Source organism: Lepisosteus oculatus, chromosome 23 (assembly GCF_040954835.1).
Source record: "Lepisosteus oculatus isolate fLepOcu1 chromosome 23, fLepOcu1.hap2, whole genome shotgun sequence".
NCBI lineage: Eukaryota > Metazoa > Chordata > Actinopteri > Semionotiformes > Lepisosteidae > Lepisosteus > Lepisosteus oculatus.
In genome coordinates, this window is record NC_090718.1 from 15,569,455 (window position 1) to 15,586,813 (window position 17,359).

General features: G+C 55.0%; 1 protein-coding gene across 1 annotated transcript; it reads right to left on the minus strand.

The window, feature by feature from the left end:
• Positions 1-890: 890 nt before the first annotated feature.
• nfrkb (nuclear factor related to kappaB binding protein) lies at positions 891-17,134 on the minus strand. The gene is made up of 26 exons (XM_069182390.1): positions 17,059-17,134; positions 15,849-16,002; positions 14,919-15,120; positions 13,841-13,968; positions 13,213-13,387; positions 13,008-13,112; positions 12,458-12,531; positions 12,252-12,336; positions 11,663-11,864; positions 11,046-11,157; positions 10,482-10,608; positions 9,618-9,695; positions 9,400-9,479; positions 8,822-8,868; positions 8,654-8,714; positions 8,353-8,527; positions 7,996-8,102; positions 7,564-7,687; positions 6,997-7,076; positions 6,029-6,249; positions 5,493-5,766; positions 3,472-3,687; positions 2,506-3,282; positions 2,076-2,176; positions 1,419-1,554; positions 891-1,109 (listed from the first exon to the last, which is right to left on the minus strand). Exons 2-26 carry the CDS (start codon positions 15,972-15,974, stop codon positions 984-986), a joined length of 3,939 nt encoding a protein of 1,312 aa, XP_069038491.1. The 5' UTR covers positions 15,975-16,002; positions 17,059-17,134; the 3' UTR covers positions 891-983.
• Between the last annotated feature and the right edge of the window lie 225 nt (positions 17,135-17,359).

Consider the following 17,359-nt stretch of genomic DNA (forward strand, 5'->3'; position numbering starts at 1 on the left):
TTCTTTACTGCAATAGCAACAGGCGATGCCCATCAGTACAGTCTGTTCAACACAAAGCCTTTGGGCGAGGACCCAACAACATCCAGCCAGGACGCCACTCTTTCCACACAGAAACATGCACAACTGAAAATCAGCTTTCGAAACACAAGCAAACAGTCACAAAGCCCTCTCTAGCTCAGCACACCAGGGAGGAAACGGCACATTTTCCATCCCTGGACACGGAAGCTGTAGTAAAAAAAAAATGGACAGAAAAAAGACAGAGAACCAATTTACTTTCTGTTCATAAACTTTCAAAAAACAACACAAACAGGAAAAAAATGAGGCAGCTACCTACATGCTTGCAAAGAAACAATTTGAGATGAGTCTTAGGTTAAAAAAAAGTTTTTGCATCTTTGTGATACAAAAATCCTTGTGTTCAGTTGCTAAATGAGGAGTAATCAACTCACAGGATAATGCAAAAGGATCTACAAATAGGTCTCCCATTGCACAGCATTTTGGTCCATTTCAGGACTTTCAGGCCGCAGGCTCCTGTGTGAGCTGAACGAATGGCTGGCAATCACCCCTGCAGACGCTTTCCCCCTGCGTCAACCCGGTTTTGCACAACTGCAACATCTAAATAAGCTAAAACACGAGCCTTGTCGATCCTGATTCTCTTAAGCTGCTCTTCAAAACGTGGTTCTCACGACTGAAACCAGAGAGAAAACTAAACAAGTTCACACGTCCCAAGGGCTTGGCTACTCGGCGCTCCCTAGTTCAAGCTGCTAGTTCAGGCTGACGGCTTCCTCGTGAAATGGAGCAGGCCCCTGGCACGGCGAATCGACAGAGTCCCAGGAACATCATCGCACTGTCCAGGCTGGGGAGGACACAGATCCGGAGGAGAGGGTCTTTCTTTCCTGCGCTTCGGAGGAAACAGCGAAGCAGCTGCTCCATGCGAGTCGGAACCTGGACTCCGCTCGGGCCCTGCCTGGGGAGGCCGGCCGGGGTCACTGGGGGTCGGGCGTCGGCTTCGGGGAGGGGGCGGATGTCACCACGACGGTGGAGACGGGCTTGGGCGAGCCGGCGGCGGTGCGCTGCTGCAGCTGCTGGGCCGGCACCGTCTGGATCCGGACCTGACGGGAGAGAGCAAGCAAAGAGCACGGGCTGAGCCGGGCCTGAGGCTGACGGACCGAGACCCAGAGGGACCGTACTCCGACATGAGCACCGAACGGGACATGTAAAACGAACAGTCCACTACACTACTGAACAAAACGTCTAGCAGAGCCGGTCAACATGACATCAGAGGGTCGAGGCGAAACGCGACGACTCTCCAGACAGCTCGTTCCTACTCGTCGCGCCGAGCAGTGAGGCGTCTCCCCTGTGGCGCTGCCCCACGATGCCCCACTGCGGCATGAGGAACAAGCGGCGGCTCGGGGGCTGACCTGGGCGGCCTGGCCCTGCTGCTGCAGCTGCTGGAGCTGCTGCGCCGTGACGAAGCTGACGGGCTTGTTCCCCGCGATCAGCTTGGTCCCCGCGGGCATGGTGGTCAGGATGATGTTCCGGCCCAGGCCGCTGATGCTGCGGACAACAGGACGGCCGTCAGCGGCGAGAGGGACACACATGGACAGACACCCCCCCCCCAGAATCCTTCAGACGCATCGGTACAGCGCGCACACTAATAGCTGGATTTACAAACACGAGGAGGACGGTCAGGAATGCAAAGCAAGAAAGCCCCTGTCCCGTGTTCAGTGGCGCCATACCGCCCCAGTGACTGGACACCCGTGCTTTTACTGGAACTGATGCGACTCCTGTGCCCGCGCCCTTACTCTCCCTCTGTTCACGCCTCAGGCCTGCTGACCAGATCTACTGTGACAGCTCTACAACAGCCTAGCCTAGAGCTGTCCAGGCGCAGAGTGGGCATGTGGGCTCTCTCGAGCTCTCTGCTCCACCCAGACCCTGGCAGCCAGGCAGCAGGCCCGACGCCCAGAGGCTTCGACGGCGCAGCCCGGGATGGCCAGGAGGCCGAGATGACAGGCAGAGGGCATGCCGGGCTGTGAGGAGGGGCAGCGAGCGGGCCCCGGCGGCGGCGCGGGACTGACTTGGTGCCGATGCTCCCCTTCAGGATGGGCGCGGTCACCATGCTCTTGCGCGGCTGACTCAGGACGGACAGCGGGACGGTGATGCGAGCCGGCAGCTTCCCCTGAGAGACGGAGAGACGGAAAGTCATGAACACCTTGGTGAGCAGCCTTCAGGAGCCCATGGGGTGGCTCTGCAACACTGCTCAGTGACACGGAGGGGAGGCACTTAAACGAAGGCGGACGTTAGGATCCCGTTAAAAGTGAGGTCACCTTAAAATCAGACATCAGTAAGGCCTCCCCTCACCCCTCTCCCCAGGCTCTGCGCCCCCGAGGCGCAGCTCGACCTGGCCTGGAGACAGACACCGCTTCACCTGCTGAATGAAGCGGCAGCGTGGAGCCGCCCCAGGGCGAACAGCAGGGAGAGCCGTACTCTCACCGGGGAGGGTCTTACCGGCTGCGTGCTGGACACCACGGTGGCGCTGACGGGCACCTGGCGGACAGTGGCCGTCCCCGTGCCCAGGGACAGGGGCGCGCCCGTCACGGCCGAGCCCACGGTCACCCCCTTGGCCCCCGCCACGCCCCCGGTGGCGATGGTGACGGTGGCGGCGCCCGAGGAGACGGCCGGTGTGGGCTTGGCGCCGGCGGCGGAGGTGGCGACGGCGATGGCCTGGCCGGGCTTCTGCGGGATGACGCCCAGGCCGGGCATGATGCGGATCGTGGCGGCCGGCTTGGAGTCCGAGGAGGAGATGGCCGACAGGCTCTTGGCCTTCTGCTCCGCCATGCTGACGGCCAGCGCGGGCATCAGCCGGATGGCCGTGTCTCCGGCGGCTTTGATCTCCGGGTGCATTTTCACCAGGGTGGTGGCGCCGCCCGCGGCCATGGTGGGGGCGCTGCAGGTCTTGATGGCTGGCGAGTCTGCGGAGGAGGAGGCGGCGGAGGAGGAGGCGGGCGAGGGCGTGACGTGCAGCGTGGCAGAGATGCTCTTGCCCCCGGCCGCGGCCGCGTTCAGCACGTCGGGCGTGAGCTTGACGGTGGCCATGGGGGACTTGGTGAGGGTGGCCATCATGTCCGGCGTGATGCGCAGCACCGTCTGGCCCTTGGCGTCCGTGGTGATGGAGGAGGGGGGCAGCCGCAGCACGTCCTTGCCCTGGATGCGCAGGTTGGTGGCCGTCAGCGGGATGCCGGCGCCGGGCTGGGACTTCATGCCCAGCTGCCCTGTGATCGCCACCTGTGAGCCGCGGCAGAGAGACGGGGAGGGGGGACAGACAGGAAGAGTGCTTCAGAGGAAGAGCTCCCCCTGCAGAGCCAAGCAGCAGATTCCACTCGCTCCGAGTCGTCAGGACGGGCGCAGCAACGCAAAGCGACGCCGACTAAACGACGGCACGACCCCGCGGGGGAGCAACGCGCCGCTGCCCACCTGCTTGATGATGTTCTGCCCGGTGACGCTCTGCAGCAGCGTGGTGGCCGCGGGGGCTGAGGCAGCAGGGCTCCCCGGGGGACCCCCCGCCGGAGGCTTGGCCACTGTGACGGCAGAAGCCAGTCCAGCGACGGTGAGGCCAGCCTGGCCGCGGGACGCCTGCACCTGCACTGGACTGCTGCCGGACTGCGTCCTGAGGGGCACCGTCACCACGGTCTGCTCCCGGAGGGGGGGCACCAGGGAGACAGGGGCAGAATAAGTGAGGGGGGAAGAGGGATGGAGAAAAAAGGCAACAGATTATGAGGGGCCTTCACATTTTGGGGCTTTACATTATAAAATGGTTTAGATTCCATGATAAAATTCCATGTATGCATCGGTTTTATTGGGAAAACACTTGACAGACTGGGAAATTCTATGGGAAGAATTGGTTAAACCAGTGAACAATAAAAAAAACAAACCCAGAAACAATAACCCAACCATACAAGAACAAAAACACAACTCTTAAACTCAAAACAAGGCTTTTGAGGAACTGCGGGAATGAAAGGCAAGTTCAGCAGGTTCTGGTAGTGTCATCCGGCAACCCTTAGTTTGAATAACAAATAAGGTGAAACGGACACAGCGGTGTGACTGAGATTTGACACCTGTGATACGATGGTGGTGAAACCATGTCAACCTGTTCTGTTATTGACACCTCTTCCTGGTTTAACCTGGAAAGAGAATGGTGCTCCTTTCAACAGACATAACAACGGGCAACGTCAAGGCTAGAAACAAACATGCAGAGATACACACTGCTTCTATGAATGGGCGGCACAGTGACGCAGTGGTCCGCAGCGCTGGGGCCCTGGGTTCAGCTCCTGGAGTGCTCTCTTGGTGGAGTTTGCATGTTCTCCCGGTATTCACCTGGGTTTCCTCCCAAGTCCAAAGCTGTACTGGTCGGTCAATTGCCTTGTGGAAGACCTGACCCTGGTGTGAGTGTGTGTCTGTGTCTGTGTCTGTGTGTGCCCTGCGATGGACTGTCCGGTCCAGGGTCTATTCTGACTTGTGCCAGGCTCTGGGATAGGCCCCTCTGATCCTGAATGGGATAAATCGGTTGAAAATGGATGGGTGGATATTGATACTGAGAAGATTTTTTACAGTGTTGAGAGAAATCTTAGAAGCCCTGCCTAGACTGATCCGCTTTCTCATCTATTTTAGACCTAAAAATGTAATTAGTTGTAAATTCCTTCATTTATTTATTCATCTTATTTAAAGATGAAAATAACGGATTAAAGACATAACATAAGGGCATGACTGGAGTATTTCATCAACAAAATAATCCATCAGCAAATGTCCTCATGTGAATACGTTTGTGAACCAAGCCAAACCCAGCCCTTGTTTACCCAATTTAGCCGCCTGATTCAAACTTACTCTTTCACAGATTTTTTTCTACTTCAGACACGAGGGAGTCTAACAAAAACTGAGCTAGTAAAGCCCTTGTGGCTGGTTAAAACAAGACCAGCTTTGACTATACAAGGGTACCGTGGCAAGAAAACGTCACCCCCACTCCCATCCCTTTCCTTTCACAGATCTGCCAAAAGCAAATTTTGCCTCTTTCAAAACAGCAACCTTAAGAGCGCATCAAAGGGCTTTCTTAAAGCACACGACACATGCGTGTGAAACGACACAGAACTAAACAAACGGAGCTGGGCAGCAATGTATGAAGTGAGCAAAATACACGACATACTAGTCGACTCCCTGGCTTGTCTTTGATAGTAACACAGACGCGTGGACATGAAGCCCTCACCACAGGCGCATTTCAAACTCCTCCCCAGCTGCAGCGGGAAACACTTCCGTTTGCAGACGCCTCGCGAGGCGTGCGCCAGCTGCCCACACTGCCCACACTGCCCACACTGCCCACACTGCCCACACTGCCCACACTGCCCACTTCCCACACTGCCCACACTGCCCACCCGCTCCGGGAAGCTGCTGGACTCTCCCTCGCAGACGGTAAAAGAGAAACCCGCCGCCCGGCGGGCACTCACCTGGGCGAGACCCTTGGTGTGCGCCACCGAGACGGGCAGCCGGAGTGGGTGCTGTGCTGGGTGCACCAGCGCCGCCTGCTGGGCCCCGGGGGAGCCGGGCAGGCCAGGCTGAGCGGTGACCACGCGCACCTGGGGCAAGGCGCCCGCACCGGCGTGGGCCACCACCCGAGCGGCCGGCGGCGGGGCGGGGGGCTGGGGGCCCTGCGAGGCCGGCTGGCTGGCCGACAGGAGGGTGCCCAGCTGGGGCATGGAGGGCGGGGACACCAGGAGGACGCTGCAGGAGGGAGACGGGGACAGGCGACCGTCAGCTGTGCAGTGATCTGCATTGGTTTTTTTAAGTCATGTGTTATTGAACTTGAGCAGGCGGCTGCGTCGGCACACCTGGGCTGCAGAGGAACAAGTACAGGTTTATTCCAGCCGAAAGGAGAAGAAAAGAAACACAGCAAGGGCTCTTTTTCACAGCGAGCTCTCTACAGCTGGATAAGCACCGGGAAAAAAAAAACGGAATGAAAATGCAAGCAGGAACGAAAGCCGACCTTGGGCTGGGTTTGACCGTGTCCGGGCCGGCCCCAGACTTCGTGGGGGTGCTGGAGGAGGGCAGCGAGGGCGATCTGGGGGTGCCCGGGAGGACTGGGCTGGGAGTGGTAGGTGTCGGGGGCAGGGAGGTCGCAGGCACAGCTGCAGGCTCCAAGCCGAGGATCTGGCCGGGCTCTCCCGCTCCGGGGGTCTTCAATCCTGCCTCCTTAGCGCTCGCTTTCTGGAACACAGCACACATCTCGCTCGCTGGCACGCCCATCGCCCCTCACCACCGTCAGGATTCAAGGAGCACAGCACACAATCCCTCACTGTGCTGTACGCGGGCTGGCATCCTGCCTTTTTACGCACCAAACAATACCTAATTCTTTCACTTAACATGGCTCTGTAATGCAGCAGGGTCTCGACATCTACGAATTTAACATTCGAGAATTCGCTTATTGGCTCCTCAGTCTGTCCGACAGGCTCTTTCAAATTAGTGGCGCATCAGACGAGGATCGTGAGAGCAGTCTAGTGTGAGCGAGTCTCTACAAGTCTGTGATTACTGTTGTTTTAGTTGATCAACTTCATTTTCATTAACATAAAGCCAGTGCATTAGCACTTTAATCATCACACAAGGGAGGAATGCTTGTGTCTGTTTTGGCCATATGGTAAAGGGGTGGACTTGGTTATATGGGGATTTGGCTATTCGAGGCACCAAACCTTCACACAAGTCCAGACCCTCCTGCAATTAATTGCAAACTACTGTGTTTTCTAGTAAGCTGTCCAGTACTATAATGGACAATACTGCCGAATGATATCTTACCATACTGAACTGTAGTCCAGTACATTCAACTGAACTATATAATTAGGCAGTTAATTAAGTTCACTTTCCGACTACACAGTGCAATGAACTGAAAGCACAGTACCACTGCACGGTGTGGCCTACACTGCCCTCTCCTGTGCTGTGGATACACAGGCCGTCACTCACGAGCTTGGGTGCTGGTTTAGGCTTCTGCTGCAGAGCCTTCTTGGCCTTCGCCGCTGCCGCCTGGGCCTGATGGATCCGCTCTGGGGGGAAAGACACAGGGGTCAAAGACGCCATCAGCTGTCACCCCCCTGGGAAGCACTCCGGGACAGCCCGGCATCCCAGACGAGCACCCAGGGCAGGCCGAGATGGACACCCCTCACCGCTGACGTCATCCGGAGGCCCAGACTGTTTCTTTACCACATCTTTGTCTCTCACGGCTCTTTTTAAAGCCTGGATTTTGAGACTTTGTTTTTGGTATCTGGAAGACACTGAACTTCCTTCCATATAGAAAAGAGCACTGTCTATTTCAAAGAAAACTGCAGATGTGTGCAGTGAGCTCTGCTGCGTGTGAATTAGTGTGCTGTGAGCTCTGCTGTGAGTGTATTAGTGTGCAGTGAGCTCTGCTGTGTGTAAATTAGTGTGCTGTGAGCTGTGCTGTGTGTGTATTAGTGTGCTGTGAGTGTATAAGTGTGCAGTGAGCTCTGCTGTATGTGAATTAGTGTATTAGGCGAGACACTCTCTACTGACCGAACTCCTCCTGGCTGCGGTCTCGGTGCAGGTAGATCCACAGCTTGCGTCCAATGTCGTACTTCACACAGGGGTCCTTCTCGTAGTGCAGCCGGTCCAGAGCCCCGCTCACCACTGTGTTCACCTGCACATGAGCATGAGGGCCTGTTAGACCGGCACACACATGCTGATCTAAGCGATTCAACGCACACAAACGGTCTGACCCAAAACACACACCAGTTTACAGATCTAGCTCACTCACTGAGTGTTACAGGACGTGTGCGCCGACAGATCTAGTGCGCACACGCTGACTGACTTTCCCTGCACGTCTTGCCGCCGGACAGTCACAACCTTGGCGTGTCGGCGAATCCCTCCCAGGAGGTGTGCCGGCGTGTCAGCTGACTGGCGTCTCGCCGACTCACACTGACCTGCCTGTGGATCCGCGGGACGTACCTGGGCGCTGGTGACATCGGGGGCGAGGAACTGGGAGTCCTTGAGCAGCTCACAGATCTCGGCTCGCGTCCCCTCGCCGTTGGGCAGCCGGGCTGCGGCGTCACGCACTGGGGTCGTGGAGAGAACCTCTCTGTCACACACCCTGAACGTGACAACTCCCGCTCGCTGTCAGCGCTGCCGCACAGCTTAGACCAAGTGATTTAATTCAAGGTGGACAAAACAGAAAAAACAGCCTAGACAGACCGGCACGTGGAAGGTTTATATCACTTCCTGTAGCACACGAGAACAAAACTCCTACTCCTCACGGGCATCGTTCCGCTGATGACCTCCCCCTGACCCCCCCGACCCCCATCTTACCGAGGGAGAGGATGGTGACGTAGGCCGGCCGGTCGGAGCGCAGCAGGGAATGCTCCCGCGCCTTGTTGAGGGACGTCTCCTTGTCGAACACCCCCTTCACCGGCCCCACCACGGACTCGAACCCGTGCATCCGGAAGGTGAAGGCCCTGTGCGGCTGGTCGTAGCGCTGCTGCTCCTGGGGGGGGGAGACACAGGCCCAGACTGAGCTCACGCCACAGCCCGGGGGCAGCTACAGCCCTGCCCGCTGCCCCACCTCGCCCCCTGACCTCACGCCCTCGCTCACGGACGGGCCCCTGCTCACCTGCTCCTGGAACACCTGCCTCTCCTCGCCCGTGCTGGGCCTCACCACGTAGTCCGTCCACCTGCGGAGACCGGACAGGGAAACTCAGCCCACGGGAAGACAGGAGCAGGAGAGGGGCAGGCGGCGCAGAGGGAGGGAGGAAAGGGAGGAAGGACGGGGCAGACTCACACTCTCGGCGTGGGTGGGGTCATCTCTGCCGGCTCCTCGCTCTCCGGCTTCAACAGAAAGGAAGATCCGACAAAATCAGAACCGAAGTGACGGGGACACTGTACTGTAAAACGGCGCCGTCCTTCAGATGAGACGTAAAACCGAGGTCCTGACTCTCTGAGGTCATTAACAATCCCGGGGTGTCTCTCGAGAAGAGTAGAGGTGTTACCCCAATGTCCTGGCCAAATCTCCCCCTGGCCTTTACCCATCATGACCTCCTAATAAACCCCATCTATAACAATAATAGAACTCTTCTGTAGTTTATACAGACTCCAAAACTGATACTCCCAGTGCACAGCAAATAACTGCTCCAAAAGAATATGCCTGGTCAGCAGCTACCAGCCATGAGCTCATAATTAAAACTCCTCCCATTAACCAAGTAAAAGCCCTGAACTCCAATAATGACCCTGTTCTCGCACACAAGCCCGTTACCCTGAAGACCCTGGCAGAGGCCAGAAGGTTCAACTGGGACGAGCGCACTCAGGTGTGTGCCAGTTAGCCAGGGGGTGCAGTTCAGGGAGGTCCGTCTCACCACGTACCTTGATGACCACCTGGTCCTTTGTCTCCAGCCACAGCTGACAGAGGGCATTCAGGTCCTTCTCGCAGTCCTGACTGGGGCCTGAGAGAGAAGAGCCAAATACCAGACCTATGCAACAGCTGGAGAATTCCACTAACATTTCACTGGAAATAAACTCTACACGTCAAACATGCACAGGTATATTGCTGTTTGCAGGCGCCAGACAAGAGGAAGTCTTACTGATCCACTTCCAGTGCTGAGAGCGCTCTTGGAATTCCACTGAAGGAGAGAACCCGGCTGGCAGACACAGCACGCCCGCTGAGGAGAGACACAGAGCAGCTTCATGAGTGCGACACTTGTCCGTGTCCCTGGGTCCGCCTCTCCCTCTCATTATCATCCACTCCCTGCTGATGACTGCCACATCCCACATATCCCACATACTGTACAACACAAAGAGACAGGTCAGTGTGGGAGCAGGGCGGACTGAATAATAACCAGTTTTAGACATTAGAATTCGTTTTAGAGAGAGGACTGGTCCACACCCGATTCCCATGTGTAAATCTCCAATAATGGGGAGTATGATTTTTTCTCGGAATTTACGTGTCTGCGTGTCTTTCAGGGCGGGCAACTTTCCTGAATAATATGCCTCTGAAAAAGATGGCCTCCTTTAAATGAACCACATCTTATTTGATACAGAAATAACAAATGAAAACGTTCACAGGATGACATTTTTATAAAGTTTCTACTCTCCTGGTAAGGATGTTTTTTTTTTGCATATGCACTCCATTCTTGTGAAATGATAATGATGTTTCCGTTTGGACATCACTAACTGCACGAAAGGACTACGGTGGCTCACTGGTACACGCTGGACTGCGATGGGCAATCCTGGTGTGTGAATCCATCTGCTCATTCCAACCACTCACATCAGCTCACACCCTTCTGCAAGCAGTCCGCCACCCCATGTCTGCACACTGCTTTCACTTCATCTGAAAATGGTCCTCAAAAAGTACACTGTTTTACAAGAGGGAGGCTACACAGGCACGTGCTGTTCAAGGAGTCGCTCCAGATGAAACCGTCTGCGCACTGTGACACAGGCAGACTCACCCTTGCTCTCTCCTGCCAAGAAGTGCAGCGCAGGCAACACCAGGTCAGACCAGCAGGGGGCACCGGAGAACCACGGATTGAGGGTGCTGGCAGGGGAGGCCTGCCACTGTTGCACCCTCTCCTCCAGCTGCAAGAGGGAACCAGAGACCACCAGTCACTCTGTGCTGTACCTCAGTACAGTCAGTCTCCCAGTACAGTACAGTCTCTCAGTCTCCCAGTACAGTACAGTCTCTCAGTACAGTACCTCAGTACAGTCAGTCTCCCAGTACAATCAGTCTCCCAGTACAGTACAGTCTCTCAGTCTCCCAGTACAGTACTTCAGTACAGTCAGTCTCCCAGTACAGTACAGTCTCTCAGTACAGTACCTCAGTACAGTCAGTCTCCCAGTACAATCAGTCTCCCAGTACAGCACAGTCTCTCAGTCTCCCAGTACAGTACTTCAGTACAGTCAGTCTCCCAGTACAGTACAGTCTCTCAGTAGAGCCAGTCTCTCGGTACAGTCAGTCTCTTGGCACCGCAGGGTGGGCACGAGAGCAACAGGGCGCTCTCCAGCGGCGATCCTACCGTGGCGACGCTGGCCTGCCCCTCCAGGCGCAGGATGTCCTCCAGCAGGGTGAAGAAGCAGGCGGTGATCTCCTCCACCTGCGCCGGGCTGCTGTGCACCTCCTCCACCGGCCTGCGGAGGAAGACCAGGTCATGATCTGGGACAACAGGCTTGGAGACAAATTTATATTCATTTTATATATATTATATTATATCAGTGAGCGGCTTCATGGGTGATCAGCACAGGGATCTCTAATCATCTCAAGGGAGAGAGGTCATGATGAAACATGGGAAGGAAGCTCGCCAGCCCTCAGGCTCAGTGTGAGCCAGAGGACGAGCCCTGTTTTACCGAGCGCTCACTGTCGGCGTGAGGACACGGAAACATCCCCAGGGGAAGTCCGGTACGGGACAGGTGCACGAGTGACCCCTGGGACAAGCACGGCAGCACTGTTTCATACAGAGCGGCTCAGTGCAGGTCGTGTAGGCACCATTTTCCCCTCATTTTCAGACGTCCTCTTAAAGGTTAGCAGGAGAGCAGGAATCACAGGCAGGGAGAGACGGAGGAGCAAGCCAGCAGAGGCGAGCCGAGAGAGAGCAGGGCCAGGGACGGGGGGACACGGCGGAGTCCCGGCACTCACTCCTCCTTCACGCCAGCCAGGGGGGCAGCGGGGGGCTCCGGGGAGACGACGGCCACGGTGGCCGCCGCAGCAGCCGCTGGGGGGGCGTCGGGGGGCCCCAGGACATCACATGGGTCCTCCGGCTCCATCTTGACCGGCCTCATCTTCTTCTTCCTCTTCTCCTCCCTCGCCTTCTTCTTGGGCACCCCGAGGTCGACCAGAGCTGCAGAAAGGACGACGCAACACGTCCTTACCAGCCCGCCCCCGGGCAGCGGTTTCCGTTTCACTTCAGACTCACCGAAATCTGCACTGAACACCCGCCCAGCTGCATGTGGAAATGGCTTGAAATGATTTGTGATCTAAAAACACTCCGAGGAATGATCGGTTTACTCTTAAAGCCCTTGCTTTTAATCTTAAAAATGTTTTTAAGAATTAAATTTAATGATAAAATACATTTAAACTGAGGTTTAACGTTAGGACCACCTTTAAAAGTAAGCATTTTTTTAATAAAAAAATTATGAAGGCGTAGAAGAAAAGAAAAACGATTCTACTAGAATTAAAACCTGAAGTCTCAGGCTCCAGGACCCGGAACGGGGGAGAGCACACTCACCCATGATCGAGCCCTTCCGGCCCGCACTGACTCGTGACACGATGTCACTTAGACTGAGGTCCGAGGTCAGCAGGTCCGGGCGATCCTGCACACAAACAAAGAGCAGGGGCTCTGGACCAGGTGTGCGCGAGCCACCTGTTTCAGGTGTGTGTGTGTGTGTGTGTGTGACTGTGAGCCAGCGTGGCGGCAGGCCTTGCACAACTCACAGGCTGGTGCCTCCTCTTCTCTCGGTGCCGCCTCAGCATGGCCCGCAGGTCCTTCTCCGTCAGCTCGGGCTTGTCTGGGGAGACAAACGACACACCGCCCATCCAGACCTCCACACGCGGAAATGTATCACCGGATAAGATACCAAAACAGAGTTACTCAAGGGCTCTTCCACCTCAGAGATTCCTGCCTGTATGTGTGTAGTGAGCTTGCGGTGGATTGCTGCTTCAGCAGCGCTGTGCCAAGTGTCTTGTAAGACAACCCACAAGACAGGCCGTGCTGAATTCCTGGAACTCGTCTGTGGCCCCGGTCACATGGAAAGCACCAGCGCCTACAACAATGCTGAACACCATTTCCCGAGAGTGGAACTCCGGCGCGGAGCGGCGCATCTGCACTTACAGCCCCTTCAAGGCGTCCTGCGCGTGCCCGAGGAAAAAATGGCAAGCAAAGAAGACAAAGATCTCCCGCCGCGGAGGCGTGACCAGGACAGGACACCAGAGACGGGACAGCGCGAGCAGACGGACGGAGAGGGGGCCCGAGAGCAGCTCTGACCTGCGGTCTTCATGTCCTGCGTGAAGAGGCTGGGCAGCACCCTGAGGGCCACGGGCTGGCTGGGAGAGGGCGGCAGCAGGGAGGCCGGCAGCCACGAGCCCAGGTCTGCGCAGACGGACAGAGGGACAGAGGGACAGAGGGGAGTGAAGCTCGGGTCGGCGGGCCCCGGCGCGTGTGGCGGCCGCAGCGCGGGGGCGGGGCTCACCGTCGTCCTCCGAGGACACGCCGCCGTCTCCGCACTCGCTCTTCACCTCCCGCAGGATGCGCAGCACCCGCCTGCGGGCCCGCCGCTCCCGCTCCTCGCCGCGCGCCGAGGGCGACGGCCGCCGCCGCTTCAGGACCAGGTCCGGACCGCCGCGCCGGGCCCGGTCCAGCAGCTCCTGAGCCCGGCGCAGAAACAACAAACACGCGCGCCGTCAGGGAAGGGCGAGCTCTCCGACAGCGTCCCGACGGAGAAACAGGCTGAGGGGAAGGAAGCTGGGACCCCGACTCGCATCTCCAGATATGGGAGAGCCGGGAGAGCCTGCCAGCCTGCAGTGAGGTCTGGCTCCTCACCAGCTTCTACTGAGGGGCCTGACAGGGCAGGGCTCGAGGGACGCCTCTGCTGTTCTCCCTTTCCCGCCGGGCAGCAGCGAGGGACAGGGGGCCCTGGCGGGACGCTCCTGTTGCAGCCCTGGACAAGGTACTGCACCTCTCAACTGCCCGACAGTGCAAAGGATCCACGCCACCGTGAGTGAAGCTGGGCTGTGCGCTGACCTGTGCGCTGGTGAAATGAAGGATGACGTGTGTACATGGGGGCCGTAACCGAGGCAGAGCCGCACGGAGAACGGTACCTTCCTGGAGACGAGGATCTGCTTGAGCAGCCGGTGGTAGTGCTGCTGCTGGGAGTAGAGGCAGCGCTTCCTCTGCGACTTGGCCACCAGCTGCCTGTACTTCACCACCTCCGGGTTAAAGTAGCCATCTGGGTAGGACAGGGTGAGGGCGTCAGTGCGCGTTCGCAGACCCCCCCAGACCACCCCGCGCGTCTGAGAGACGCGCCCCGAGGGCAGGAGTATGATCGCTGATTATTCCACTGCTGTAAGCTGCAACTCCAGGTGTGCAGCGCAAACAGTTTGTAACGGAACGTTATAACTAGAGCGTTTACAGGTCTTTTTGCAGGAACCTTTGTTTTATTTTGCGTAGCTCTGGAACAGCAATAACATCTAAATATATCTCCTCTGGGGGAAATGTACTTATTGTTTTGAAATGGAATACAACTGGGATATTCCTCTTCTTTCAAATGAAAACATTTCCAACATGTGGACTCTGATATGAAGAATGTGTAGCTGTCTTGTCTGGTATCTCTGTATTTTTGCCACGATGCGTTTTGCCCATGAAGACTGTGGAAATGTCAGTTCTCCCATCTCAGTGACAGGTGGATTTTCCCCGTATGCTTGTCTTTAGAGTAGCCTGCCCCCCGCCACCCTAAAGAAAAATTCTCGAAATGTCAGACCTGAGCTACAGTATGTGGTGCACAAGACCAATCATGACCACAGCGTCCCATGTAACAACCCGAAACCATTTAATCCTCTAAATGTCACAGCTCTAAATGCAATTTCAGCACGTCCACCACACTACATTAGCAAACATAAGCAAACATTAGCATCTCCTGTCCCAGGGGTACCAGGGTGCCACAGCCCCACACCTGACAAATTAAACCTGATGACCTTTCTGAAGACCCTTTCTGAAGATCTGTCCCACAAACCTGCACTGCAAAGGCCCCGCTTTGAAGGTCTTTTAAGGAGTCTTTCCCTCTTCAGCTCTCTCCCTCCCTTCTAATCCCACTTCCTCTCCGATTTCACAGGCGTATCTCTGCCCACCCTTCTCGTGCCCTCAGACTCCGGGGGGTGGCACGGGCCGGGAGGGGCTCACCTCGGAAGAGCTTCTGGGCGAGATGCAAGGGGTTTCCGAAGCGGAAGTTCTGGTTGCCGAAGAGGTCGGCGAGCACGCCGTCCTGCAGGGCGGCGCTGTCCTCGGGGAAGTGGGGCAGGAGCTGGCGCAGCCGCTGCCGCTGGGCGTCCGTCAGCACGTGGTGCCAGGTGCTGTCGCTCACGACGGAGAAGAAGATCTCTGGCTGGACACCAGAAACGGGAACAGGTCACGGGCTGTAAGGGCACCCCGCGGCCCGCTCCCCACCCCACACCCCACTATCTCCTATACGTTAAACCTGTGAGTTGCCTTCTGTCGTCAGTTAAAGCTCGTAGAAATCTTCAAGACGTAACTAAACACAGTCCAACAGATCAGGGCTCTTCTGTTCCGCCTCTGCTGGGCAGAAGGCCTGCAGGATGAATATGGACTTCGAAGAGGGACAACCTGAGGCAAGGTAATCCTCGTGGACACTGGACGTGACGGAGACAGAGCCAGCTGGAACACTGCCCCAGAGGGGAGCAGAGCTCGGCAGCCCTGTTGCAGGCATGTGAGCACGACAGAAGACCGGGGATGGAGGGTTAGAGTGTTCACTGCAGGGCGTTGATTACAGTTACAGTACAGCATCACCCATCGTCACATTTTCATCAGGGATTTTCTAGTACCATCCACATACTCACAACTGGTGAGATCAGTTGATTCTACAATGACAAAACATGGTCAGCCTTGTGTATTCTATTTATGTTATAAAAGCTTAAGTCTCCTCTTAGCGGTCATTTGCTGATACTCAATCAAGTTTAGTTTTCCATTCTACACGTCCATGAGCCCTGGTTTGATTCCGGCTGCTACTTTTCTCTGTGTAACTATGAATTCTTGGGGAGACGTCCCTCTCTCCATCCATTTTCCCCCGTTATCCTCCCTTCCTGGAAAACTCACGTCCTCCAGCAGGTCCTCTGGGAGACTGACGCGGGTGTTTCCCAGCATGCACTCCTCCATGATGCGCCCATCGCCGCCCTGCCCCGAGTCCAGCGGGTCTGTGAGCATGTGATCCAGCGCGTCCATTCTGCAGGCACCGCCTGAAGCACGCTGCCTACCGGACACACACAAGCACAGCCACTGCCTGACACATTTGATCACTTAGTTAAAACGATCCAATTAACCAGCTGCATTTGGATTCACACCGATTTATTCCTGTACACCATTAATGGGCACCACTACCACCTGAGCAGCAGTCCTGCAGTTCACACCTTTCAGCTAGGCCAAGGTGTCATATCCAAATGCACGTGTGATCTGGGTTCTTATCCAGATGAAAGAGCTCAATGAAGTTAAACCAAGAGGATGAATTAAATACAGCCCTTGCGCTACCGAGAGAGCAGCACAATAATCCAGTCTCATCATTACCATTCAATAAATCTACAGAAGACAGGATGAGATAAAAGAACAATATTACAAAAATACATTTGAGTTCACTTCGGTAAGTACCTCAGTTAAAACGCTTGGAAAAGACTACCGCAACATAAAGAAATATCATCTATATTAATTTAACGTTTTGCTACAAGAGCTATCTGTCCTCACAGTATTATAACCTGTATTTACACATAAATAGATGCTTGTGCGCGTGTTAGAATAATAATGTTTAAAACCAACTATTAATTATGTGAGACTTAAATCAGGTGTTACTACGATGTACCCGAGTACATTTAGAACCACAAATGTGTAGGATTCATTTTAGTATTAAATTCAGAGTACATGTTACCTTAAAAATACTCAAATCCAGCTGGGTAAACAGTACCACAACAGCATCAACACTGCTAATGATATCATAAAGCGAAAAAATGAATATATTCCACTACGTTACGATTGTGACAATACAGTTATTTCTAAGCAAACAGCACTGGAACCACAATTAATATTTGCATTTCGTATTTTAATAATCCGGTGTAGTCATTACTTTATTTCTGTATTTGAAGGTCCGTATGAGCCAGTTTGTCAACTGTGCTTTTCCAGTCTGCCCTCGTTACCTTTTTCAAATATCATTATCTCCCTGACACAATCACCCTCCTACCCCAGATGTTTTCACACATAACTAATACACATGTAAATCACGTTAAATACGAAAAAAATAAGTAAAGTTTGCTTTGATTACCTTTTGTCTTGGAAATGAAAACACAAAAACAGACACACCAAGGAGAGCCGGAACGAAAACAGAGACGGACTTCCGTTCCGTCAGCAAACTTTGTCCCCCGGATGAAAACACTTTGTATTTTCAGTCCGACCTGATGTACAGGCCAGGGAAGATTTAATTTGCAAACGGCTGCAGTGTTTTTTTTTTGTTGTTGTTTTTTGTTTTTAATTTTTTATTTATGCTTTACAAAAGAACAAAGATTACAATACAAACAAGAGTACATATAACAATTCAAGACAAAAATATCGTCAGGGGTACATAT